Source organism: Hippopotamus amphibius, chromosome 3 (assembly GCF_030028045.1).
Source record: "Hippopotamus amphibius kiboko isolate mHipAmp2 chromosome 3, mHipAmp2.hap2, whole genome shotgun sequence".
NCBI classification, from domain to species: Eukaryota; Metazoa; Chordata; class Mammalia; order Artiodactyla; family Hippopotamidae; genus Hippopotamus; species Hippopotamus amphibius.
In genome coordinates, this window is record NC_080188.1 from 139,023,308 (window position 1) to 139,046,209 (window position 22,902).

Here is a 22,902-nt window from a genome sequence, read left to right on the forward strand (position 1 = left end):
ACTTTTCCTAAAATGACTCTAAAATCATTTTCTTATTTATGAAATGCAAAAACCAGAAATAATATATCCTTGACAGTACACAACAGTAGAAAAATGTTTACTTTAGCCTGTTAAGTTTCTTTCCCCACATGTTTTTCACTTTGGCTTTTTTATTTTACAGTGTCCTATGTTTAATCACTCTATTCTTTGGATTATAAATGTCTTTTGAAAATAATCGTTGCTTTTTATTAATTATCAGTGACTTTTAGGTATTGGCCCAACTTTTATTAATGCATACATGAATACGTTTTAAAGGTACTAAAGAACAACAGCAATTTTGTAATTCCTATGAGATGCAAAACTAAATCCAGTTCTTATAGTTGCAGGTTGAGAGGGCTATAAAATTAGAAAAAAAATCAAGATTACTTTATAAACGTATTTTGGGGATTTTAAATGTGGCACTGTGTTTAAGTGAATTAGGAAATTGATGAAGAAGAGGGTATGATAGCTGATGAAAGTTATTTTTGAGTTTACGGGTCTGATTGAAAATGTGAAACCTGCTCTGTCATTTTGTTGCTATGCAATTTCCTCTTGAGATAATGTGCTTCAGTAAAGTTACAGTCAAACTTTGTGACTGTTACATAATGAAAGAGCTGGAAATGCAGAAACATTTTAAGTCAGCCAACTAGCTTTTATACCATAGAATACTTCGCCAAAAGATGTTTATATAATCCAAGTGGATGAGGCTGAGTCATGAACAGTTGGTTTTTTTGAACATGTTTTTCTCAGTATTCTTTGTTGAATTAACTAAATTAAGAAAAATAATTCTGAAAACGAATTAAAATTATAAAAATAAATTATGCTTATTGTAATAAATGAAACAATTCACAAGTTTATATAGAAAAATAAATTAATAACCTGTCCACCTCTTAATCTTGTCATCTTTTCTTTCCGTGTTTTATGCTAAATCCTTGACATTAATGTTCAGACAAACTCATCTCAACTCAACAGATATTTATTGGGTGCCTACTGTATTGTATACTGTAGTGAAATTTAGAAAATCAAGGATGACTGTGACAAAGACATGATCTTTCATTCAGGAATTTACAAATAAATAAATTTATAAAGGAATAAAGTTTATAAATAAATAAATGTGTGAAACTTAAAATAATAGAATTGTATGTAAGAATTGTGTTCTTTATAAGTAGACCAAAAGGAGTAATTGTTTTTGATTGGGAACATAAGAAACACTTGAGCAAAGTTTTAAGGTATGAAGAAAAGTTTAATATATGATTTTTTCCTTATGTTTTCTTATTTTTATATTTTCTTAATTTGTTGGGGTCTCTTTTTATTTTCTGTTTTATTTCCTATATCCTCTAATAATTTCTATTTCATTCCACTTCCCCCTCTCCCGCCCCCCTTTTTTTTTCTTTTGGCCACACTGTGCTGCTTGTGGGATCTTAGTTTCCCTACCAGGGATTGAACCCAGGCCATAAGCAGTGAAAGCCAGGAATCCTAACCACTGGACTGCTAGGGAATTCCCGTTCCACTTCTTTATTTAGCATATTCTTTTGTCTTATTCACATTTTTTCTGCTTCTCATTTTCCTTTATTTTCGTATTCCTTTTTTTTTCTATTGTCTTTTCTTTCTTTTCTTTTTTCTCTCATAGCTTTTTAACATTTTCACCACCCACCCAGTGCATTATTGGACTGCTTTGTTGAATACAATCTCATTTTCTCCTGGTCCTCATAATTTATCCCTAAAAGTTTTTGAATGTTTGTTTCTATATCACTTTGCTTTTACTGAAGACCTGCTTATTAGTACCTGCTTTTTCTAACTAAAAAATCCAAAGAGGATTTTTGCTTTTACAAAAAAAAAAGATGAAAACTGAAAATAGCATTCAGCGTTTGTTTGTAGTGCACACCCTGAGTGGCAAGTGGCACCACCTAACTCCTTCCCAAGGAACTACACTTGGCATCTCAGCATCAAGCTGCTGTAGCACTGAATTGTGTCTGCAAGCATCTTTGTGCTTTATCTCAATTTATTTTGTGCATCCGTTAGTAAGATGTGTCCCAAGGTAATTGCTTCTTTGCTTTACTCCATTTCGACTTATGAAAGATTTCGTAGGAATATTCTGCTTTCAGATAGCAGGGGAAACCTGTAGCCAAAATCTGTAGTACTACTTCCCACTCTACTATTAATACTCTGATCCAAGGCATCAGCATCTCTCCTCCTAGATTATTATCGTAGCTTTCTTACCAGGTCCCTGCTTTCACGCCCACCTCCCCCAGTCCAATAGCTAGTGACAAGGCAGCCAAAGTAATCCTTTAAAATGTAAGTCAAATCATCCACTGTTCTGATCCACACTCCAAATGGCTCCCCACCTCACTCAAAACGAAACTGGGCCTTACAGTGGCTTCAAGATCTTATATCACTTGTTTCTTGTTACTTCTACTGCTCTGTCCTTTATTTACTCTGCTCTAGCCACATCTTCTTATTTATTTACTCAGGCAGACTAAGTGCGCTTCTGACTTATGGCCTTTGCATTTACTTTGCCTGAAATGATCTCCCCCAGGTATGTTCCCTCCTCCATTAGATCCTACCTTACCACATTATTTAAAACTGTAACCCTTAATTCTCTGGTACTACCTGTCTCCCTTTTTTGATACCTTATTTTTTTTTTTCTGTAACACTTAGCACTTTCTCTGTATATTTTACTCTTTAATTTCATGTATTTTATAAACTCTGTGACACTGGGGATTTTTGTATGTTTTGTATGTTGATCTTTCCCCAGTACCTAGAGTAGTGCCTGACACATAAATGGTGCTAAAATTTTTTTTTATTGAATGATTGATTGAATGAATGCTGTACCATTTTCAGGATTCTTGACTAGGTTATTTCGCATATCTCAAAAAATCAGACTTGGAACTGTTTTTAACTGGAAGATCTTGTTCTAGAAATAGTTGCTGAGGTTATAACACTAGTTCTTTGCCTTTATAATGTAAAAATTTCTCTCTTGTAACCGTGGAACAGAGCTCTAGTTTGTTATTCTAAATACAGTTTACATATAGTGTGAGGCGCTCTCTTTCTGGAAATGATTACTTATCTCAGATTTTAGACAGCTACCACATTAGGCATCCTCTAATCTTCTGATTATTCTTTGCCACACTTGTGACTTCTTCAGCAGATTTTGTTATTCTCAGTTGCTTTTAACCATACTTATACATAATATAGAATTTGTAGGGTTTTTTTTTTTCCTGTTTTCTTTGCTGAGAATGGAGAGGTTTTTTTTTTTCTTCTTTTTTTCCCTTTCCTGTTCTCCTTACAGCTAAGTTATCACCAAATTTCTATCAAAACCTGCTTAATTGTGAGGAGGAAAAAAAAAGTCAATGAATGTTATGTTAAAAAAAAAAAAGGGAGTGACCCACAGGATGGGAGAAAATGTTTGCAGATCATATATCTGCTTTATGATTTAGAATCTAGTATCCAGAATATATTATATAAAGAACACTTACTACTCAACAATAAAAAGACAAGTATCCTAATTAAAAAATTGGTAAAGGACTTGAATAGACATTTCTCCAAAGAAGATATACAAGTGGCCATTAAGCACATAAAGAGATGTTCAGTATCACTAATCAAAACCCCAGTGAGGTACCACTTCACACTTACTGGCTTGGCTAAAATAAAGTCAGTGACAAGTACTGATGAAAATGTGGAGAAAATGGAGCCCTCATACATTGCTGGTAGGAGTATAAAGTAGTGCAGGTGCCTTGGAAAACCATTTGGCAGTTCCTCAAGAGTTAAATATAGAAGTTATCATGAGTTGGCATTCCACTCCTAGATATATACCCAAGAAAATTGAAAACATGTCCCCATAAAAACTTGCACATATGTTCATAGCAGCATTAGTCACAATAGTCAGAAAGTAGAAAGAACTCAGCTCAGTGTTCATCAGCTGATGAATGAATAACAGTGTGGTATATTCAAAAAGTAGAATATTATTGAGCCATAAAAAGCAATGAGATACTGATATATGCTACAGTGTGGATGAACCTTGAAAAATATTATGCTAAGTGAAAGAAGTCATACACAAAAGGCCACATATTATATTATTACATTTATATGAAGTGTCCAGAATAAGCATATCCATAGAGACAGAAAGTAGATTTGTAGTTGCCAGGAGGTGAGTAGAGGGAGAAGTGGGAAATGACTGCTAATAGGTATAGGGTTTCTCTTTAAGGTGATGAAAATGTTCTGGATTAGTGTGATATAAGTAGTTGCATAGCTTTGTGAATATACACCACTGATTTGTCTACTTTAAAAGGGTAAATATTGTGGTGTGTGAAGTATATCTCAATGAAAAGATGTTAAAAATGTAAAAATTAAAGGGGGCGATTGAGTGTCAGATGTCGTAGACATCAAATAAAATAATCTCTGAAAGGTGCCATTTGAATTAGAAATTGATTTTTGATCATTTTATCTTTGATCAGTGAATTAGCAGTTGATCATTCATTGGTGATATTGGTGAGAATGAACTCTGGACAAATGGGAACATAAGATTGACTTCAGTGAATTGAGAGAGGAGTGGTAGATAAAATAGAATGAATATGGACTTTTTCAAAGAGTATTGACAATAAAGCTTCAGAAAGCATGAGAAAAGAGTGCAGCTGGATAGAAATAGGAAATTGTAGTGTTTTGTTTATTGAAAATGATAAGAACCTTTAGCATATTGTGAGGAAGAACGAAGAGAAATGAATGTAAGTATGGAAAGAACAATTGTTCAAGGAATGAAATAAAAAGCACAGGTAGAGATTAAGCTTAAACAAAACAAATGATCCATCTCCTGAGAAAGATTGGAAGGAATTAAGAAGTAGATACAGATAAGTTTGTAGAATGCGACTGAGGAAATTGTCATTTTTATAGAACTGACTTTATTTTCTCTGAAGTAGGAGGAAAAGTTAATAGCTGAGAGTGAGAACAATGAGGTGTAGCGTAATGCTGAGTAATACTGAGGTGAGTAATGCAGAGTGGAATAGATGCTGGGAGGACAACCAGAGAACAACTTGTCAGTAATAATAACAAAGTAATGGTTGCTCCTATTGCCAGTTAGGTATGTAGGTACTTTACCCACACTATATTTATCATCATAATAGAAATCTTAGGCTCAATGTGGTTGGATAACTTTCCTTTTGTCAGTTGGAAAGTGGTACAGGTAGGATTAGATATCACATTTACATGATTTTAAAGTTGCGTTCAGACTTTAGGTTGAAGTTAATAAGTGTAGGCTGTCGACATCAATGGATATTTATGGCTATCTTTCATATTTTGATTTAGCATCTCAATAAAGAAAGTAAGGAGATGAAAAGAATCTGTTAGATTTACAGTGTGCTTTAAGAATTGAGCAAATGAGTTTTCTCCTCATCTTTTAGTTACGACAGCCTCCAGTTAAGCGTTTGAGACTTCGTGGTGATTGGTCAGATACTGGACCCCGAGCAAGGCCTGAGAGTGAACGAGAACGAGATGGTAACTAAACTTTGGTTAGCTTTTTTAAAATATGGTATTTAAAAATTAATGTTTTAACTTGTTTCCATATTTTTCACTATTTTTTCACTATTATAAGTGAGGCTGTAACAAACATCTTTGTACATATCTTAGCATACCTGCACACCACAACAAAGAGTAGCCCCCCCTTGCCGCAGCTAGAGAAAGGCCGCATGCAGCAACAAAGACCCAACACAGCCAAGAAATAAATAAATAAATAAATAAATAAAATAAATAAATAAATAAATTTTATTTTTAAAAAATGTAAAGCTACATTATTTAAAGGTAATGAAACATAAAATAAATTCTGTTTTCACAGAGAATTCAAAAACAAATGATTTTCATTTTAAATTACATGATTGTAGAATAGAATTGTCACAGTTTCAATTTGATGTGATAGTTAATTTGAAAATGTCCTTAAGAGAATAAGCGTATATTTAAAGGGAGAAAATCAGGGAGGAAAGAGATAAATAAAAAGTTTTTTGATTTGAATTAATTTCAGTTCATGGAATTTTCACTAAATGATGATAAAAATAAGTTCAGTTTAGGGAAATTTAAGTGAGAGGGAAAGCCTTCACCTTAAAGAAATTTAAGTGAGAGGTCAAACTTTTCTTTTAATCTGCTCAACTTAGAATTTGTGAGCCCTTCCTAGCTGTCTATTCTTAAAACTAAAGATGTGGTTTGGGGTAGGGGTGGGAGTGTGGAAGTACCTAAGAATTGGCAAAGAGGAGATGTGAGTCCTGTTCTTGAGGAACTCAAAATGCAGATGGAGAGTCATTCGTGTAAACATTTACTATAGAGACTTCCTTGGTGGCTCAGTGGTTGAGAATCCACCTGCCAATGCAGGGAACGTGAGTGTGATCCCGGGTCCGGGAAGATCCCACATGCCCATGTGCCACAACTACTGGGTCTCTGCTCTAGTGCCCACGAGCCACAACTAGTGAGTCTGCATGCCACAACTTCTGAGTCTGTGTGCTGCAACTACTGAAGCCTGTGCATCTAGAGCCCATGCTCCGCAACAAGAGAAGCCACCATGATGAGAAACTACTGCGCACCGCAGTGAAGAGTAGCCCCCGCTCACCGTAACTAGAGAAAGCCTGCACACAGCAACAAAGACCCAATGGAACCAAAAAAATTTTAAAAACAAGGAAACAAACAAAACAAAACATTTACTATAAAATGTGATAATAGTCCTAATAGGTTTATATATACAGTCATATAATTTATTTAGGCAATTAGATTTTTTAAAAATGCTTTCATTTTAAAGGCCTCAAATCAAGGTTTTTGCATTAATGAAAGACCCTGACTTATTCCTAAATTCACTGATAAAACCTGTGTTGTCATAGGAGAGCAGAGTCCCAACGTGTCATTGATGCAGAGAATGTCTGACATGTTATCAAGGTGGTTTGAAGAAGCAAGCGAAGTCGCACAAAGCAATAGAGGACGAGGAAGATCTCGACCCAGAGGTAATTTTTGTTATTAGTTAAAGTTACCAGAAAACTTGCAAAAACTATTCATTGAAGTCAGTTTTATTTATGTCATCTAATGTATGCCATATTTCATGTCTTAGTTCTTATCGTTTTGTGTGGAGCAGTAGATGACAAAGGGTATTTTGTATAGTTTGTTCCTCTAGACCTAACCCTCATTTTTTCCTTTTCTCAAAAAAAATAAGAGAGTCTGATATTCCCCATTGTAAGTCCTTTTGTATGTACTCTGAGAAGGGATATAGATAAAACTCTGTAGATAAGTTTTATATAATTGAAAAGTTTCTTCTTTTGGTTACTTATATACAATGACTATTAATTGCGGTTTCTGGTGTTAGCTGACCTGTTTTCATATTTTGGTTCACTGCTTTCCAGCTTTGTGGTCTTTGGCAAGTTGCTTGCCTCTGTCAAAAATCAGGAATGTGAAAGTTAACTCCTAAATGTTTTACAATCACAAAATGAAAAATTCTATTGAATTTCATCGATAAATGGCTCTTGTTAAATTCTGTATATAAACTTAAAATTTCTTAACTATGGATTTGCTTGACTTATTACATTTGTACTTAAATTTAAGCTAAGAAATATTTAAGTCAAAATTATTAAAAGAAAAATTTTCACATTCTATAGTAGTTGCATCTTGCAAGACATGAACTTGATTAGTTCATTCTATCTTTCTTTTAATGTTATAGATTTGAAGAAAAATCAGGGAAATTTTAAATGTTTATTGAGGATTCTTTATTCCTTTGTAGATAGCACAAGGCCTAGCACAACACATAGTAGGTGTTCAAGCCTTTTAAAATCATGACTGCATCATGTTATTATAGTGGTTAAAACTTTACTGCTAATGAAATGGGAATCAGGAATTTAATTCTATTCTGACCTATTTGTAGCTTACTCTTGTTAATAACATTTTTTAATTAAATATTTTACCAAGGACATTATGTTGTAGAGTAGAAATATATTAATAAAAGTCTATTGTCCTGTTATCCAGCTAATAAATCAGAATCATCACCTTCAGACTTAAGGAACTAGAAATTATTTATAGGAATCTTGCAAGCTGTTATTTAGCTTTGTCTAAGTCAAGCTACTGTACTGAGCATTTTGCTGGAAAGGTTGACTGTTATAACAAGAATGTACTATAGGTAGACTTTTTACGTCTGTTAATTAGCCTCTTTGGTCAAATGTACCAAACCACCAGTGGGTGCTTTTGATATCCAAAAATAATCTATTTCTGTGTATGTGTGCGTGCGTGTATGCGTACACGCACGTGCACACACACATATATTTCCTGAACATACCTCTTTAGAGTAGTTGGTTTTAGAAAGCATTTAGTATTTGAAATTGTATTACGATGTGTTTTTTGAAGGTGGATCTAGTCAGTCAGATGTTTCAACTCTTCCTACGGTCCCATCAAGTACTGATGTGGAAGTGGGTGAAGCTGCAATGGAAGTAGATACTCCAGCTGAACAGTTTCTTCAGCCTTCTACATCCTCTGCAATGCCAGCTCAGGCTCATTCGGCATCATCTTCTACAGAAAGCCCTCATTCTACTTCTTTGCTGTCTTCTCCAGTCAGTGAACAAAGGCAGTCTGTTGAGGCATCTGGACACCATACACATCATCAGTCTGGTGAGGATGTTACTCTTTAAATAGGCTATGGTTCATCTGATGATTGCTGATAATGAAACTTCTTTTTGGGCTATTTTGAAAGATACTAAATCACATCACCTTATTCTTGCTGGAATACATGATGAAAGTGACATGTAGTATGTGAATGTGTAACTTAAAAACAAAATTCAAGTGTGTCTCACTTGCATGAATTTTAACAAATAGCAGGAATCTTTAATTTACACAGGACAATTCTTTAAAATATGTAAGTACCAGCAGATAGTGTTTTGGTATAGTTTAATGCACTTGACTTAACGATTATTTTTATAGACCGAGGTGTCTTTCTTAGGCTTGTTTGGTTGTAAGTCTGTGTTAAAGTGAGAGTGAAAATATAGCCTTGATTATTATTAGATCCACTGTTTTTATTTTTTTTATTATTTTCCTCAAATCATGAAATACTTTTTAATACATTCCTTATGGTGAATTTTATGTGATCGCTTGTTAACAATATATACAATTTACCAAAAGAATTATTTTGCCTGTATTTACATGAAAAAAAATATTTTAACAAATCCTTGTCTTCTTGGTATTTGATGTGAGTGAAAAAAAATCAACTGCTAAATTCTGTTAAAATTGTTTATTCCTTTTCCTCTCAATATTATAACTTCTTATGCTCAAACACCCCCCTCCCCTCCAGCTATGGAATGTACTAGTGTTTACATTGGTGAACTTTAGCAGATATGTCTGTAGTTTTCTTGGCATTTTAACTGTATACACGTAATTATAATAACCAATAAGATGTTCATCATATTTTTCTTTGGGTTTTAGTTCTAAGGAAGTATTTTACTTGATATATAATCAAAAATATTAGCAACTAAAGATACAGCTGGCAGGCCTAAGCTAAAACCTATATAAAAAAAATTCCTAACAGCTTAACTGGCAAGCTGTTACTTTATTCTTGCTTCTGTGAAATCTGATGCCAGATCACCAAATATGTGGTGTTTTAAATTAAGTGCTCTTTTATCAGTATATCCCATTTTTGGTAATTCATTTCGAATTTCTATGAGAATAGAAGCCAGAGTCAGTTATGTGGCTGTTAAATAACACTTGTGTACAATTGACCTATAATAATAAGCTAAAGATGAGCTATAAAATTAGATTTTCCACATTCTAGTTGATAACGCATTTCACGTTGTGGGAAAATAAAATATTTTGGAGAGTTTGGGAAGTCGGGACAGAATCAGTTAAAAGTTTGCTTTTCAAAACAGGTAAAATTGGTAATAAAATAAAAAAGAAAAATCCTTTTTAAAGTGATAGCATTCTCGGGAATAGTCTTAAAGAGTCTGATCAATTACAAGTTTGATCAAAACTTAGCAAGAAGATTCCCTATCTCATGTTCACGTTACACTGAATCTTAACTAATTCCAATTGCTTCTTAAACACATTTCTGAGTAAACTACTTAGTACGGAATTTCATTTTTCCTTTTTGTCATCAGTACTTAACATATTCTAATATTGCATTTCAAATTACTGAATCCTTTTTAATATTTGATGTAAGTATTAAATACTGTAGTCATTGAATCATTGACATAGAAAAAAACATTTTTGTGATGATCATGTGACACTGAACATTACTTGGCACTTTTGTCTATGAATTTTTCAAAGAAAGATAGGAAATACTTTTAACTGGTAGGTTATGAAAAGAATTTTGGCAGATTGAACTATGGAAAATTGAAATATTTTCATGTTACCAAGATGGTATTGCTGTTGAGGAAAATCATTTGATATTGGATGTAACATCTAAAGATTATGTCAGTGATTGTTTTGACAATAAGCCTTTCATAATCCTAGAGTTTAGCATTTTAACAATAAGGACTTAATGCTCTTTATGTTTTTTTTCTTCTTCAATCTTTTATTCACTTCCAAGTCCAGATGGGTTTGTGGATAGTAGGAATTGTCCATGTGGCGAGGAGTGTCATCTTAGAGCCATGATTTCTATTACTGCCTTGTATAGAGAGAGAGAAAATGAAAACGTATGCTTCTTGCCTTGCTGTGGATACCTCTTTATGTAAATGTTTGTATCTTTCATTCACGTCTCTTGCATTTCCTCTATCACTTTTGCTGGGGTGAAGGAGAGGAACAATGGGAATGTGAAGACTTGCCTGGCAAAGCTCTGTCTGTGATTGAACCTAATTACTTGTCCTCTCTTAGTCTGCAGTTGTCACTGAATGAGAGTGAAGAAATTCAAGACCACAGATTTCATTGGGTGCTCAGCACTGTGCCTTAAAGCAGTCTTTCAACACTGTTGATCAGCAACTAGACAAAATGTCTATTTCTCACCTTCATGTCTCTCAAACTTGTAGCACTGCCCTGTACCTTCATCCCACCCCCTAGCTGATAACCTTCTTTCATTCACAGTGGAGGAAAAAAGTGTTCACTTTCCTACTTTTGAATCTCCCAACTTTCCAGCACCTGTACTCACGTTGTCTGTGGAAGAAGCAGTCACATTTTGGGAAGAAGTGTATCTGCTCCTAACAAAAGCTAGCCAGTGCAGTTCCCATCTTTTTCCAACTTGTCAAGGACTTCATTCCTTCTCCTGCATCTTTATTATTACCTTTTCTACTGAATTTTTCCTTTCTGTCTCAAACATGCTCTATAATTATCTTGTCTTAAAAAAATCTCTTAATTGTCCCGCATTCCCCTCCAGACTCATGTCTTTGCTCCTTTTATAATTAGTCTTCAAAAGAGTAGCTTACATATACTGTCTCCATTTTCTTACCATCTTCCACTTATCAACCAACTCTACTCTGCCTTTTAACCTCCTTTTTCACTGAAACTTTTTGTTAAAGTCACCAGTGATTTCCATTTTGCCTATTTTCAAGTATACTTCTTTGTTCATACTTACTAGATTTTTTAACCCAGTTGTATTTAACATAGTTTGTCACCTCTTTCTTGAAACACTTTCCTTTTTTAGCATCTATGATACCACTTTTGCCTACTTACTCCTATTAGCAGCTCTGGCTGTTTTTCAGTGACCATTGTTGAGATTTCTTATTCTCTAATTACTTCTCAGTATTTTGGTAGAACCCTGCAGTCTGTACTCTTCTCTGCATGCACTCTATCTCTGATTAATTGCATCAATTCCCATAGCATTTAATATCTCCTCCAAGTTGATGATTCCCAAATGTATATTGACAATCTGATCTTCTACCCTGAGTTACACACTCCTGTGTTCAGCTGCTCATTTGACACTTCTTTCTGTTTATTTTTGGACATCTTAGGTTTAACATGTCCAAACTAAAATTTAATTTTATCTTCCTACCCTTCCCATCTCACTAATCTCTTTCATCTTGGTCATTTCATATCTTAGTAAATTGTAATTACTGCTCATCTGCTTATTTTAACAGCCTGTGAGTTACTGATTCCTTGCTTTCCTTCATGTCCCACACCCAACCCATCAGCAAGTCCTGTTGGTTCTGTATCTAAAATATATTCTACTTCTTTCCATCTTACATCATTTATTGTCCACTAATTGATCTCCCTTCATTTACTCTTGTTCCCTTATAATTTATTCTCCATGCAGCAGCCAGGATAAGTATTTTAAAATGTTAAATCAGATTGTATAGTTTTGCTGTCTAAAACCTCTCAAAGACTTCTAATTGCATTTATAAGTATAAATACAAGAGAAAAAAAACTCAAACTCCTTACTGTGGACCTAGAAGAACCTATATGGCTGGGCCCTTGACTACCTCTCTAGCCTCATTTCATATCACGTTCTCACTTCCTAATGATCATTACACTCTAGCTGTACTGGTTTCCATTCTGTTCCTTGAATGTGCCGTTTTCTTCTGCCTCTTTCTCTTGGATTCTGAGCCTTTGTACTTACTGATCTCTGCATCTGAGGAGCTCTTCCTCCGCTTTTCCTTTTCTTTTTTTGGTTCTCAGCTCATATGTCACCCAAGGGAGGTCTTTCATAACTACCCTAGTAGCTAGATTGATCTTCCTTTCCTACCCTTCCTAAAATTTTATTCTCTTTTATATAGCCCTATTTACTTCCTGAAAAGTAGTTATTAGAATTTATAATTATTTTTTACTGATTTGTTTATGACTTATTTTCTCTTATTAGAACATGTTGTCATAAAGACAGAGATTTTATCTGTCTTGTTCTACATGAGCCTCTTTTTCTTCCCAACAATAGTCACTGTTTAATGATACTGTTAAGACTGTTATCTTTAAACTAGTATAACCTATGTAGGGTATATTTAGCTATTTATAGTCTTTATTGTTTCAGTACCATTTCATTCAATCTGGATGTTTCCAGCACACTCCGCAAATTTGGTGATATCTAGGGAAGATGCTGTGAATGGATATCCAATCATTTATTGTTTTTGGATACATTATTTGCCCTTGGCTGTCCAGACCACATAAAACTGAATAGATATTTTTTTTTACTTCGTTCCAGAAATATTTTATGGGTAACCTGTGGAAATACTTTTAAAAAATCATTGTGATAAATGATGAAACCAAGACAGATAGAAATATGAGTAGGAAGGAAAAATGGAGCCACAGTGAGGTGTATAAAACACATACCTGAAGGATAGTGTAGCTAGAGGGGGCCACAGAGTTGACTTTGAGTTTTATAGCTGAAGTAGGAAGATAAAATATACTAAAGTGAAATCTGAAGTCAGTTGGTAGATCTTTTTTCAAAATTTGGACTTCTTCACCCTTCGTATTCTTGAATTTTATTTTCATTCACATAGTCAGACCATTTGAAACTACATTCTATATACATAACCCAGAATCTAATTAGACAGTTTGATTCATGTTATACATGGTCTTTTCTTGAATATTTAACAAAAGACTGTGCCTTTGAAAATGGTTATGAGATTATCTATTTAAAAACCAGAAAGATATAACTGTGAGCTGAAACTATATAGGTTAAAATGAAATCTTCATAATTTTATTTATAAAGAGCATTTCAAAGTAACTATAAAATATTTTTTTCTTTCTTAGTAATGCTTATCAGACATTACTTTTAGTTGTTTCTTAAACTAAGCCTAGAAATGTCCTCATTTTGTTTGTTACTTGTGATTTTTTCACATGGTAAGGAGCTTCTTATAATGAGAGAGTGTTAAATGAGGCAGTCATTCCTGTGTGTTATAGTTTAATTGCCTCCTTTGGTCTTATTTTAATCTAAGGAAGAGAAGGTGGTTTCTTTGGATTGGATGGGCATATCAGTACCTACAAAATTCAGTTTTGGGGGTTCACCTTGAAAAGTGAGTCAGCTAAAGGATCCATGTGTTTCTAATTAATGGACTACTCAGACCATGAGAATTCAATTTTTTTAAGATAGTATATCATGGCTTATGTGTGGATTCCTGCTTACTTACAAGTTACTGTGTCTGCTTAGGTTTATACATTTATTTAGGTCCTTTCAGAATCTTTATAGCTGAATTGAGCTCTGTAGAAAAATTCCTGGGGAAGTAAGAATGCTGTTCTATGGCATAGCAAAGCCAACCTTACAAAGCCCAGATACCCAGTTTATAGTTTTCTTAAAAGGGATCAGGATCCAGTCAGATGAAATATAGGCAATTTAAAGATTAGAAACAAATGGGAATATTAGGTTAGTGACCACTTTGCGGAAACTAAAGAAGAAATCAGAGGAACTTGGAAGTCAGTAAAGGCATGACCAGTTCTAGGAGAAAAAATATACAAGGATCACCTGGACAAAGGAGCAAGTTGGGAGTGGAGGACAGTTGATAGCAAGCAGATAAAGTACCACCAAATTAGATATAAAAAGTAATCCAGTGTCCAGGACAAAAGACCCTATGTATTGGAAGAGAGGCAGGACTTGAGGTTAGAACCAAATGGATGTTTGTTGGGTCAACTATAGTTTATTATTCTTTTACATCAGTGGGAATTCTCGTTATGGAGACTAGCCTAGAGTCTTTCAGAAGAAAACAAGAAGAGTAAGGTTAGTAGTTTCAGGAAATGAAAGTACAAATTTCCCATTAGCAGTTCTTGACTCATTGTTGAGGATTTTTATTTTATTATTTTTAAAATTCAACCTAAAGGTATTCATTGTGTTCACTTTCGATTTTGGCTAATGTTAACAAAAATTAATTCTCTAAGCATTTATTCATGTTACAAATTATATATGTTTGTTTATACATTTTTAAAAAGATGTAATGTGTATGTATCTTATGTACCTTTAATATTTCAAACTGCTAGCAGAACTATTTGTTTAGACTGGTATTTCTGCTTGGAATTTTTAATTCAATATTTGCCTTTCCTAGTTAGCTGTGTGATGACTTCTTTCCCTAACCTCACTTTTTTTTTCTTTTTTTTTTTTTCTTTTAAACTTCGCTGGGGAGACATAAAAACCAGCATTCAAGTAAACCAACAAATTCTTCTTTGAAAAGCACTGGGTGCGTTGAATTAATGGTTTATGACATTATCATAACTAAATCTTTTTTTTTTTAATAACTAAATCTTGATTTTCCAAGTTATAGAGCATCACTGCTTATACTTAGAGCCTGCTGTTGATTTGCTGCATCACGTAGTGGGTCTAGGATGGAGACTCATATCCCCATAAAACATTTGGCAGTGCAAGAGAGAGGGTTTGAAACAACCATGAAGTTGGGTGAAGTTTTTGTGATTTTTTTCAGTTTTCTTAGCAAACTTGACATATCTGTAATATCTCTCTTTTTGGTAATTTCTTTTGAAGTATAAAATGACAGACTTTATGGCTGCATAAAAATGCTTCATTTTCTGTTGCTGAAAGTGTTACTACTATGCTGACAATAACTGTGGATTATGTATATATCTAAAAGAAAGGCATTATACTATTGAGCAACACAATTTATTTGTTAATGAATACTGTCCTACTTGGTCCTGGAGAATTTTCTAGGAGGAACTAGCAATGAAAGACTATGATGACACTTGAATTGTTAAATCTTAACTGCCATTTGAATAAAATTCTTAATAGAGGACATGGTGACAAGAGGTTAGTATCTCTGGCATGATTGATTCTGAAACAATAAACCAAATTTTACACTCTTATCTATATAAAAGAGGCTGAACATTATTTGCTGGTTTGAATAATTTGCTGTCAGTGTCAGTGAGAGAAATTCCACGTGCTCCCTCCATCAAATCTACAACTAATCTCTACCCGTGTACTCTGCCTCCTCTTTGGTTAGAGTGGATGAAATTTTTATATGCCTGTCTGAAGCCAGTTCCTCCTCTCTTCCCCTGCAGTTCATCTCCTTTGGTCTACTCACGGACATTTGCTCACTTCTTTTCATTCATTGTCTTCTTCCTCTTCCCAGTTAAACATTGTCCATCAGCGTTCAAACATATGTATTATCTTCTAAACTAAAACAAACACATCTCTCTTGATTCTGTTCTCCCACCAACAATCAGCTGATTTCTCTGTTCCCCATCAGCAACAAAACTTCTAGAAAAAGTGTATTTGCTTTGTCCCTCTACTTCTTTAGCTCCCCTTTCTCTTGAAGCTGTTCCAGTCAATTGTTGGCCCCTGTGACTTCACTGAAAATGGCTGTGGTGAAGGTCTTCTTTGTGGTTAGTTCTCAGTCAGTATCTTTTCGTTGTATCAGCAGACACAGTTGCTTACTTTATCCTTCTTGACACACTTTCATCACCGAGCTTACAAAACTTGGCTCACTCAGCTCTCCAGCCTCCTCACTAGATTCTCCTTACTCTTCCTGTTCTTCCTTCTTTTAAACACTGAAGTGTCCCAGAATTTAGTTCTTAGACTTCTTTATTATCACTTATTCCCTTGGTGGCGTAAAGTAACATCACCAGCGAAATCCAGATTTACTGGTAAATCTGGACTACTACAGTGAGTCCCTACTCAGTTTCTCCACTTGGACATCTGTTAATTCTTTTCTTCCCTCTATTACTAATTGCTTCTTCTCATTCTTCCTCTTTGCAATAAGTGGCAGCTCCATTTTTCCTGTTATCTACACCGAAAACTTTGTGGTCACTCTACATCCAAACTATCAGCAAATTTTTCTGCTGTTACCTATATATATCCCACATCCAGATACACTCCCCCCTCTGAACATTTGTATTTGCTCTTTCCTTCGCCTGGAACACTTCCTCCAGATATCCATTTGGTTTACTCCCTCATATCCTTGAGGTCTTTGTTCAAAAATCATCTTAGGAGAAGCCTTCCCTGATGACCATACGTAAAACGACAACCATCCCCCACTGTCTTCATCACCCTTACCTTACCCTGCCTGGTTCACTGCATAGCAGTTATCACATAGCGCTTGACACATACACATACATACATGCATATTACATATGTGTGTGTGTGGGCACTGACGTCTGTTTTCCTCTCAGAACAAATGAGTAGGGGCTGGTTTTTCTGTTCAATATTTTCTTTCTCCCCAAAGCGTAAAACAGTGCCTCATACCTAGTGGGTACTCAGTATTCTCTGCAGAATTTCATGTTTCTATTTATGAGCACTGCTTCAGATAAAGTTTAAGAAAATCTTAAAGATTATGTAAATATTTTTCAGCTTAAAATAAAAAGTAAATGATAATTCTGACATAAAAAGAAACCTTTTAGCTGAAAAATGTGTAACTTTTACTTTTTAAAGGGCTCTCCACTAATAAATTTCAAGAGCTGTTTCCAAATGCATTAACTTTTTCATAATCTTAATTATTATGTGATTGAAATTAGTAGTTTTTGTATATAGATTAAATGAGGTAACTGATATTTTTAAATTTTTCTTAGTATTGTAAAAAGGCGCAATTAGGAAAGGAATGCTCACTTTTAAATGTCTTGCATATGGAAGATTTTACTTTCATTCTGTTTAATTACTTAAATATTTTTACAGAACTCTATGTGTCTAATTCATCATAGTTAAGCAGAAGCAGTTGGGTGTGTAAGTGTGTACAGTTTATCATAATTTAATGATCAGCAGTTTTTTATGAGTAATTTGTTTTCAGTATTCCTCTATGAGACGTGTTTTATTTATACCCTTCTGTCTTTAATGTATAATCAGATTCTTACTATTTTCTATTTTATTACTATCTTTCACCTTTCTTTTTCTGTCTGTGTCAGAATTTCTAAGAGGGCCTGAGATAGCTTTGCTCCGTAAGCGCCTGCAACAACTGAGGCTTAAGAAGGCTGAGCAGCAGAGGCAGCAGGAGCTAGCTGCGCGTACCCAGCAACAGCCTTCCACTTCTGATCAGTCTTCTCATGAGGGCTCTTCACAGGACCCTCAGGCTTCAGGTTATTAATGTCGAGTGTCCTTAAGCAGCTGGTAGAGTTGATTTTTTAACACTGCTGCTGTGTAATAAGATGCTTCCCTTTCCCCCTTCCAAAGAAAGCTGATGCGCTTGCAGCTTTTCCCTCCCTTTCTTGCATATGGTGAAATTTATCATCACGTGGCTAGAGGGACAGATTGGCAGCAGCACTTGCTAGAGAGATGAATATAAATATCTATTATTTTATTTGTAATGTTAGAAAAGGGCATATATGTATTACTTTTATAGCTAATGAGCTACTATCTAATAATCTAGTGAACTTAGAGCCTGCATTGATATTTCTGTTGAAATTTTCTATATGCTGAAATGATATCTGTGCTTATGGCTCCTAGCTGTTTTTTCTTTTCTTTTCTTTTTTTGCTTTGAAAGTTAACCAGTATGTCTATTCCCATATAAACCTAGTAATGCTAGATCTTAGAATTATAATGTTGTTCGGCTATGTTAGCATGCTGACTCAATCATCCCCTTCTGTAATTATTTGAAAATTTTCAGTATTTGCTTACTTATTCCTCCTACACATAATCAACTTTCTGATATACAGGGCAGCAAAAATATTCCAGTTTTATGTTCTTGTTTTTATGCTATAAAACTCTGATAAGACAGTAATAATCTGAACCACTCTCTTTTTCATTGAGTATTTTAGTGGCTCAGGTTTTTTTTTTTGTATGGCCCAAAAGCTCATGATGCTCAATAAACATTTGTTGAAAGAATTAGTGAAAGATACAGCATAAAATAATCTGTCAACTTAATTCTTTCAAGATGGATAATAGATACTATGTATCCTGTACTATAGGTACCATAGTAGGTGCTATCATACTAATGAGATTATACTACTTTGATATACTTTATTTTGCCACCCTAAGGAAGGAGTGATGAGTTGGGAATTAATTACTTAGAGAACTGTGATTAAATTAATTGAAATTAATCTGTATATTGGCAGAACTAGACAACCTCCACTTTATAAATATCTGTTCCACTAAGTGCTGTGGTAACAAAAGCATATTATGTAATACCATGGTGAGATAAAATCGGTTTAGATAACTGCAATATAGGTGTGATGTTTGGAACAAATTATGGATCTGATTTTTAACTTAGTGTGATTTTAATAGAATATCAGTCAAGCAAAGATGTCTCTCTTTTGTTTTTACACTATAGAAAAATCTTTTCCTGTACTTAAAACTAACAAGAAAGTTTGGTTAGATTATAGTGTGACACTTAAAAAGACATTTTGCTCTGATTTTGTTCTGTGTATAAAACTCTAGCTCAGGAGTTTTAAAAGTAAAAATATACAACATATAAAACAATAAGAAGGAAGATAAAATGTCCCTACATGTATAAATATTTAAAAAATACTGAAATTTAGCAGATAACAAACCAAGTATTAAAGTGAATTTGAGTATAAAACAAAACTGTGTACATTATTGGTAGAGAAATGTATATTGTGGACATTAGGAAAATATTGACACAGTTTTTATATCTAGTTTATCAATTTGAATTGAAGCAAGTTCTTTTTAGAATCAGAAAGCTTTAGGTTGATTATATGGTCTTTGTAAAATAAGATGCTGTTTTCCTAACTCTAAGCCTCATTCTTATTAATAGTTCCTAGTTTGATAACCAGTGCATTTGTGGTGATCTTTAAAAAGCCAAAGTTGAGTTAGACACCTTGCCAGTTTTGAAGTTGAGAGACATGTTATCTTAATTTTTTTATTAAACAACTTATTGGGCCCCTGAGGCTGCTCACATGGACTAATATTAGAGTCTCTTAGAGCTGTCACTCAATGTATATTGCTTCCTTCACCTACAAGGTGAAATACTTCATCTATATCATATGCTTTTTTTTTTTTTAAGAACTTTTATTGAGATACAATTGACATACAATAAACTGCATATATTTAAAGTGTACAATTTGATATTTTTTTTCTTATTAGTAATGTATATATGGCAGTCCTAACCTATATCATATACTTTTAACATAGCATTCATATGAGACCCATAGTAAGTCTAACCTGTAACATGCCCTGGGTTCATTTGTTAGTGTTATTTTTGTCTTATTCTGTCCTCACATGCCAGGAACACTATTTGGTAATTAAAAACTTTAAGAACAGTTAATTAATGTATGGTTAGTTTGTTACAAAGGACAGCTAATAAAGTATATATATTTTGTACATTTAGTAAATTTTGGACACTAGGAAAGATGAGTTGACGTAATGCAAAATTCATTTCGAAACATTCAAATTATAAAAATACAGAATAGGAATTAAATTTATGAAATTCAACAGGGAGATAGGTTTTATTTGAGTACTGATTAGCAAAACATTGTCTTAAACTTCATGATATATGAATACAATTTTGTGTATGTGTATTATGGACATTAGTTGATCCATTCGCTCATCTACATGTGACTGCTAAAATCATCAATATAGATAGCACAGAATTAACATTCTAGATTTTACCTTTATAACAATAGAAGACTGTGCAATTCTCCTAAAACGTTTTTCCATTATATCTTGATATCTTCACAGTGTCAGCAAGTAATGATACTGTCAACAAATGTTATTTCTATCGTTTTCTCACCTATTTAAGCCTTTTAGGTATAAGATACTTAAAGGAGACATTAATGTGATTTAGAAACCAAGAAATTTTAAAAAGTGTAGAATTTCTGAATGATTACGTTGTCTGGGAAATATTTTATTCTCTTTTCAAAATATAGGACTCATGAGGACATTTTGTGAAAGGCTGAGTGTAAGATGAAGTTAATACCTAATTTCTGTAGGAAAATGGGATCAAACCATCAAGCCATTTTATACAGATAATCTGCATTTTAATGGGATCAAATGGCAAGGTGCCTCATGCCAATATTTCTTGGCAATTGAAAACTAAAACATCGTTCCAAGGCACCAAATGCTATTTAAAATGAGCTATATGAGGTAGATGTTAAGATATGTTTAAACAGTGATTGCCCCCCCCCCCTTTTTTCAGGTGTGATATCAGAATTTCATGGGGAAGTTCTAATATAAAATACATAAAAGTGACACTTGTGATTGAATATAAAGAGAGTTAGGAAATCACAACCCATCTCCTTGTCCCTCTTGCCACCCCCAAGCCACCTCTGCTCTCTGAAGCACATTTTGAAAACCACTGCTCTAAAAGAATTTTTGAACACCTGTAAATGATAATTATTCATAGCTAATTTCCAAGATTTTTATTTTTCAAAGTCAGTATATATTTCTTTAAAATATTTTCACTTTAGTTTTTTTAAAAAGTGCATTTTTTCTAGGCTTTTAGGAAATACATCACAACTCATTTCTAGTCTTTCAGTGATTTTTTTTTTTTTTTAATCATAAAGAGATGAATTTGGCTTCATTACATCACTGCCTGGGTGTTAAACTGGCTGAGTTCTTGTCCCTGGCCCTGTGACAGATTACCTTGGGCAAGGCATTTGGCTGCTTTATCCCTCAGTTTCCCAATTATTGATTTATTTAGGTAGCGTGGCCTGCCATAACTTATAGAGATGGTGTAAGGATGGGATAGAGAATACTGTATAAAGTGTTTATACTCCTAAGTAGAACAGTACATATAATAATGGACTATCTTAATTATAGTAGCTTTAACTTACTACCTCAAGGCATCCTCATATTACACCATGTCAGATTGAGAGCATCCAGGGTTTCGAATGAGCTGTGTGGATGTTCATCAGATGAATGCCGTAACCAACTGTGGCAGAGGCCTTCGGCATATGGCTGATTTTAAACCCAACTCTTTTTTTCCATTTCAGGTCCCCTGAAGTCATGGGTTGCTGGCTCCTGCTCAGAGTGACAGCACCCTGTGGAGTCTGCTGGTACTGGCCCAACCACCACAGAGCCCCACTGGAGCATGGAGCCAGCCTAGAGAGGGTGTCAGGTAGGAACTGTTTTTTCACTTTATGGCACGGTTTTGCCAATTGGAAAATAAAAAAGTAATTTTTATACCCCTTAAGGGGTATAAAACATTGGTGAATATTTTAAAGGGCTTTTCAAAACTGAGCCATATTGGAAAAAATCAGCACTTACCCAGTCCTGTGTGAGCAGGCTGTATACAATGTCCAGTTCCCCACAGTGCCCATGATGTCAGTTACACGAAATACCTCTCAAATGGATGCATTAGACCCAGGTTTTTAGTGGTTATAACATAAGCAGTTAGTAAATCAGATGTGATGTTGACCTAGTTCTGCAGGTACTTCTTAACTGCTTTGAGTGATGAGTCTCTTAGCACTTTAAATGTGTGACCATGCTCCATGTTTTTTAGAACAGCTTCCTGTCATCATTTGTCATTCAGCACCATGTTACTGAAAAACAAGCAAGTAATAACATTAATTTACCATTTACTGTGTGCTATCTAAGTAGTTCACAAGGATTATCTCATTAAATCTTCACACAAACAGTATGTGGTAGATATTGTAATTATCCCCATTCTATAGATGGAGAAACTGAGACTTAGAGACGTTAAATAACTTGCCCAAGGTTACAGTATTACTGAATAGAAAAGTCAGATTTGAACCCAGGGAGTCTGACTAAAGAGTCCTTGTTACTTAGATTATATTCCTCATTTTTTTCTACAGTTGAAAAAGTTCAGATGTCAAGGGGCTAAAGAGTTTCCTGAAAACTAAAACACAAAATTTTTGGAGATGCACAGTAATTAGTCACGAGACACCTTGAGCTTAGATTGAAGGAGCTTTTGCTTAAAGTTTATCTCTACTTTAAAAATCATAATAATTTAAAATATTTGCAATAAGCTGACCAACTGTATTGCATTTTGTAATAAATTATCATTGGGCCGTATGGTCAGATTTTTATTTTGTGTTAATGCTTTCTAGAAGATATTTCGCAGAGAGATGGAGTAGAGTATGCAAACACTGAAGCATTCAGCATTGAACTAATACTTGTTTATTTTTTAATGTTAGATATTCTGATGATTATTGTGTTAATGTTTGGAAATATTTTGTGAGTTAGAA

At 34.1% G+C, this 22,902-nt stretch overlaps 1 protein-coding gene across 7 annotated transcripts in view; it reads left to right on the forward strand.

Annotated features, from left to right (window-relative positions):
* The window catches only part of DCAF6 (DDB1 and CUL4 associated factor 6), a 154,945-nt gene that overhangs the window by 65,729 nt on the left and 66,314 nt on the right, over positions 1-22,902 (forward strand). For 4 of the 7 annotated variants that reach the window (XM_057726437.1, XM_057726436.1, XM_057726438.1 and 1 more), the window contains exons 8-10: positions 5,412-5,505; positions 6,870-6,989; positions 8,374-8,634. In XM_057726437.1, coding sequence (XP_057582420.1) covers positions 5,412-5,505; positions 6,870-6,989; positions 8,374-8,634 — 475 coding nt within the window. Of the gene's footprint in view, positions 1-5,411; positions 5,506-6,869; positions 6,990-8,373; positions 8,635-17,706; positions 17,878-22,902 lie in introns of all 7 variants that reach the window. The other 3 variants (XM_057726434.1, XM_057726433.1, XM_057726435.1) reach the window with 1 other exon arrangement.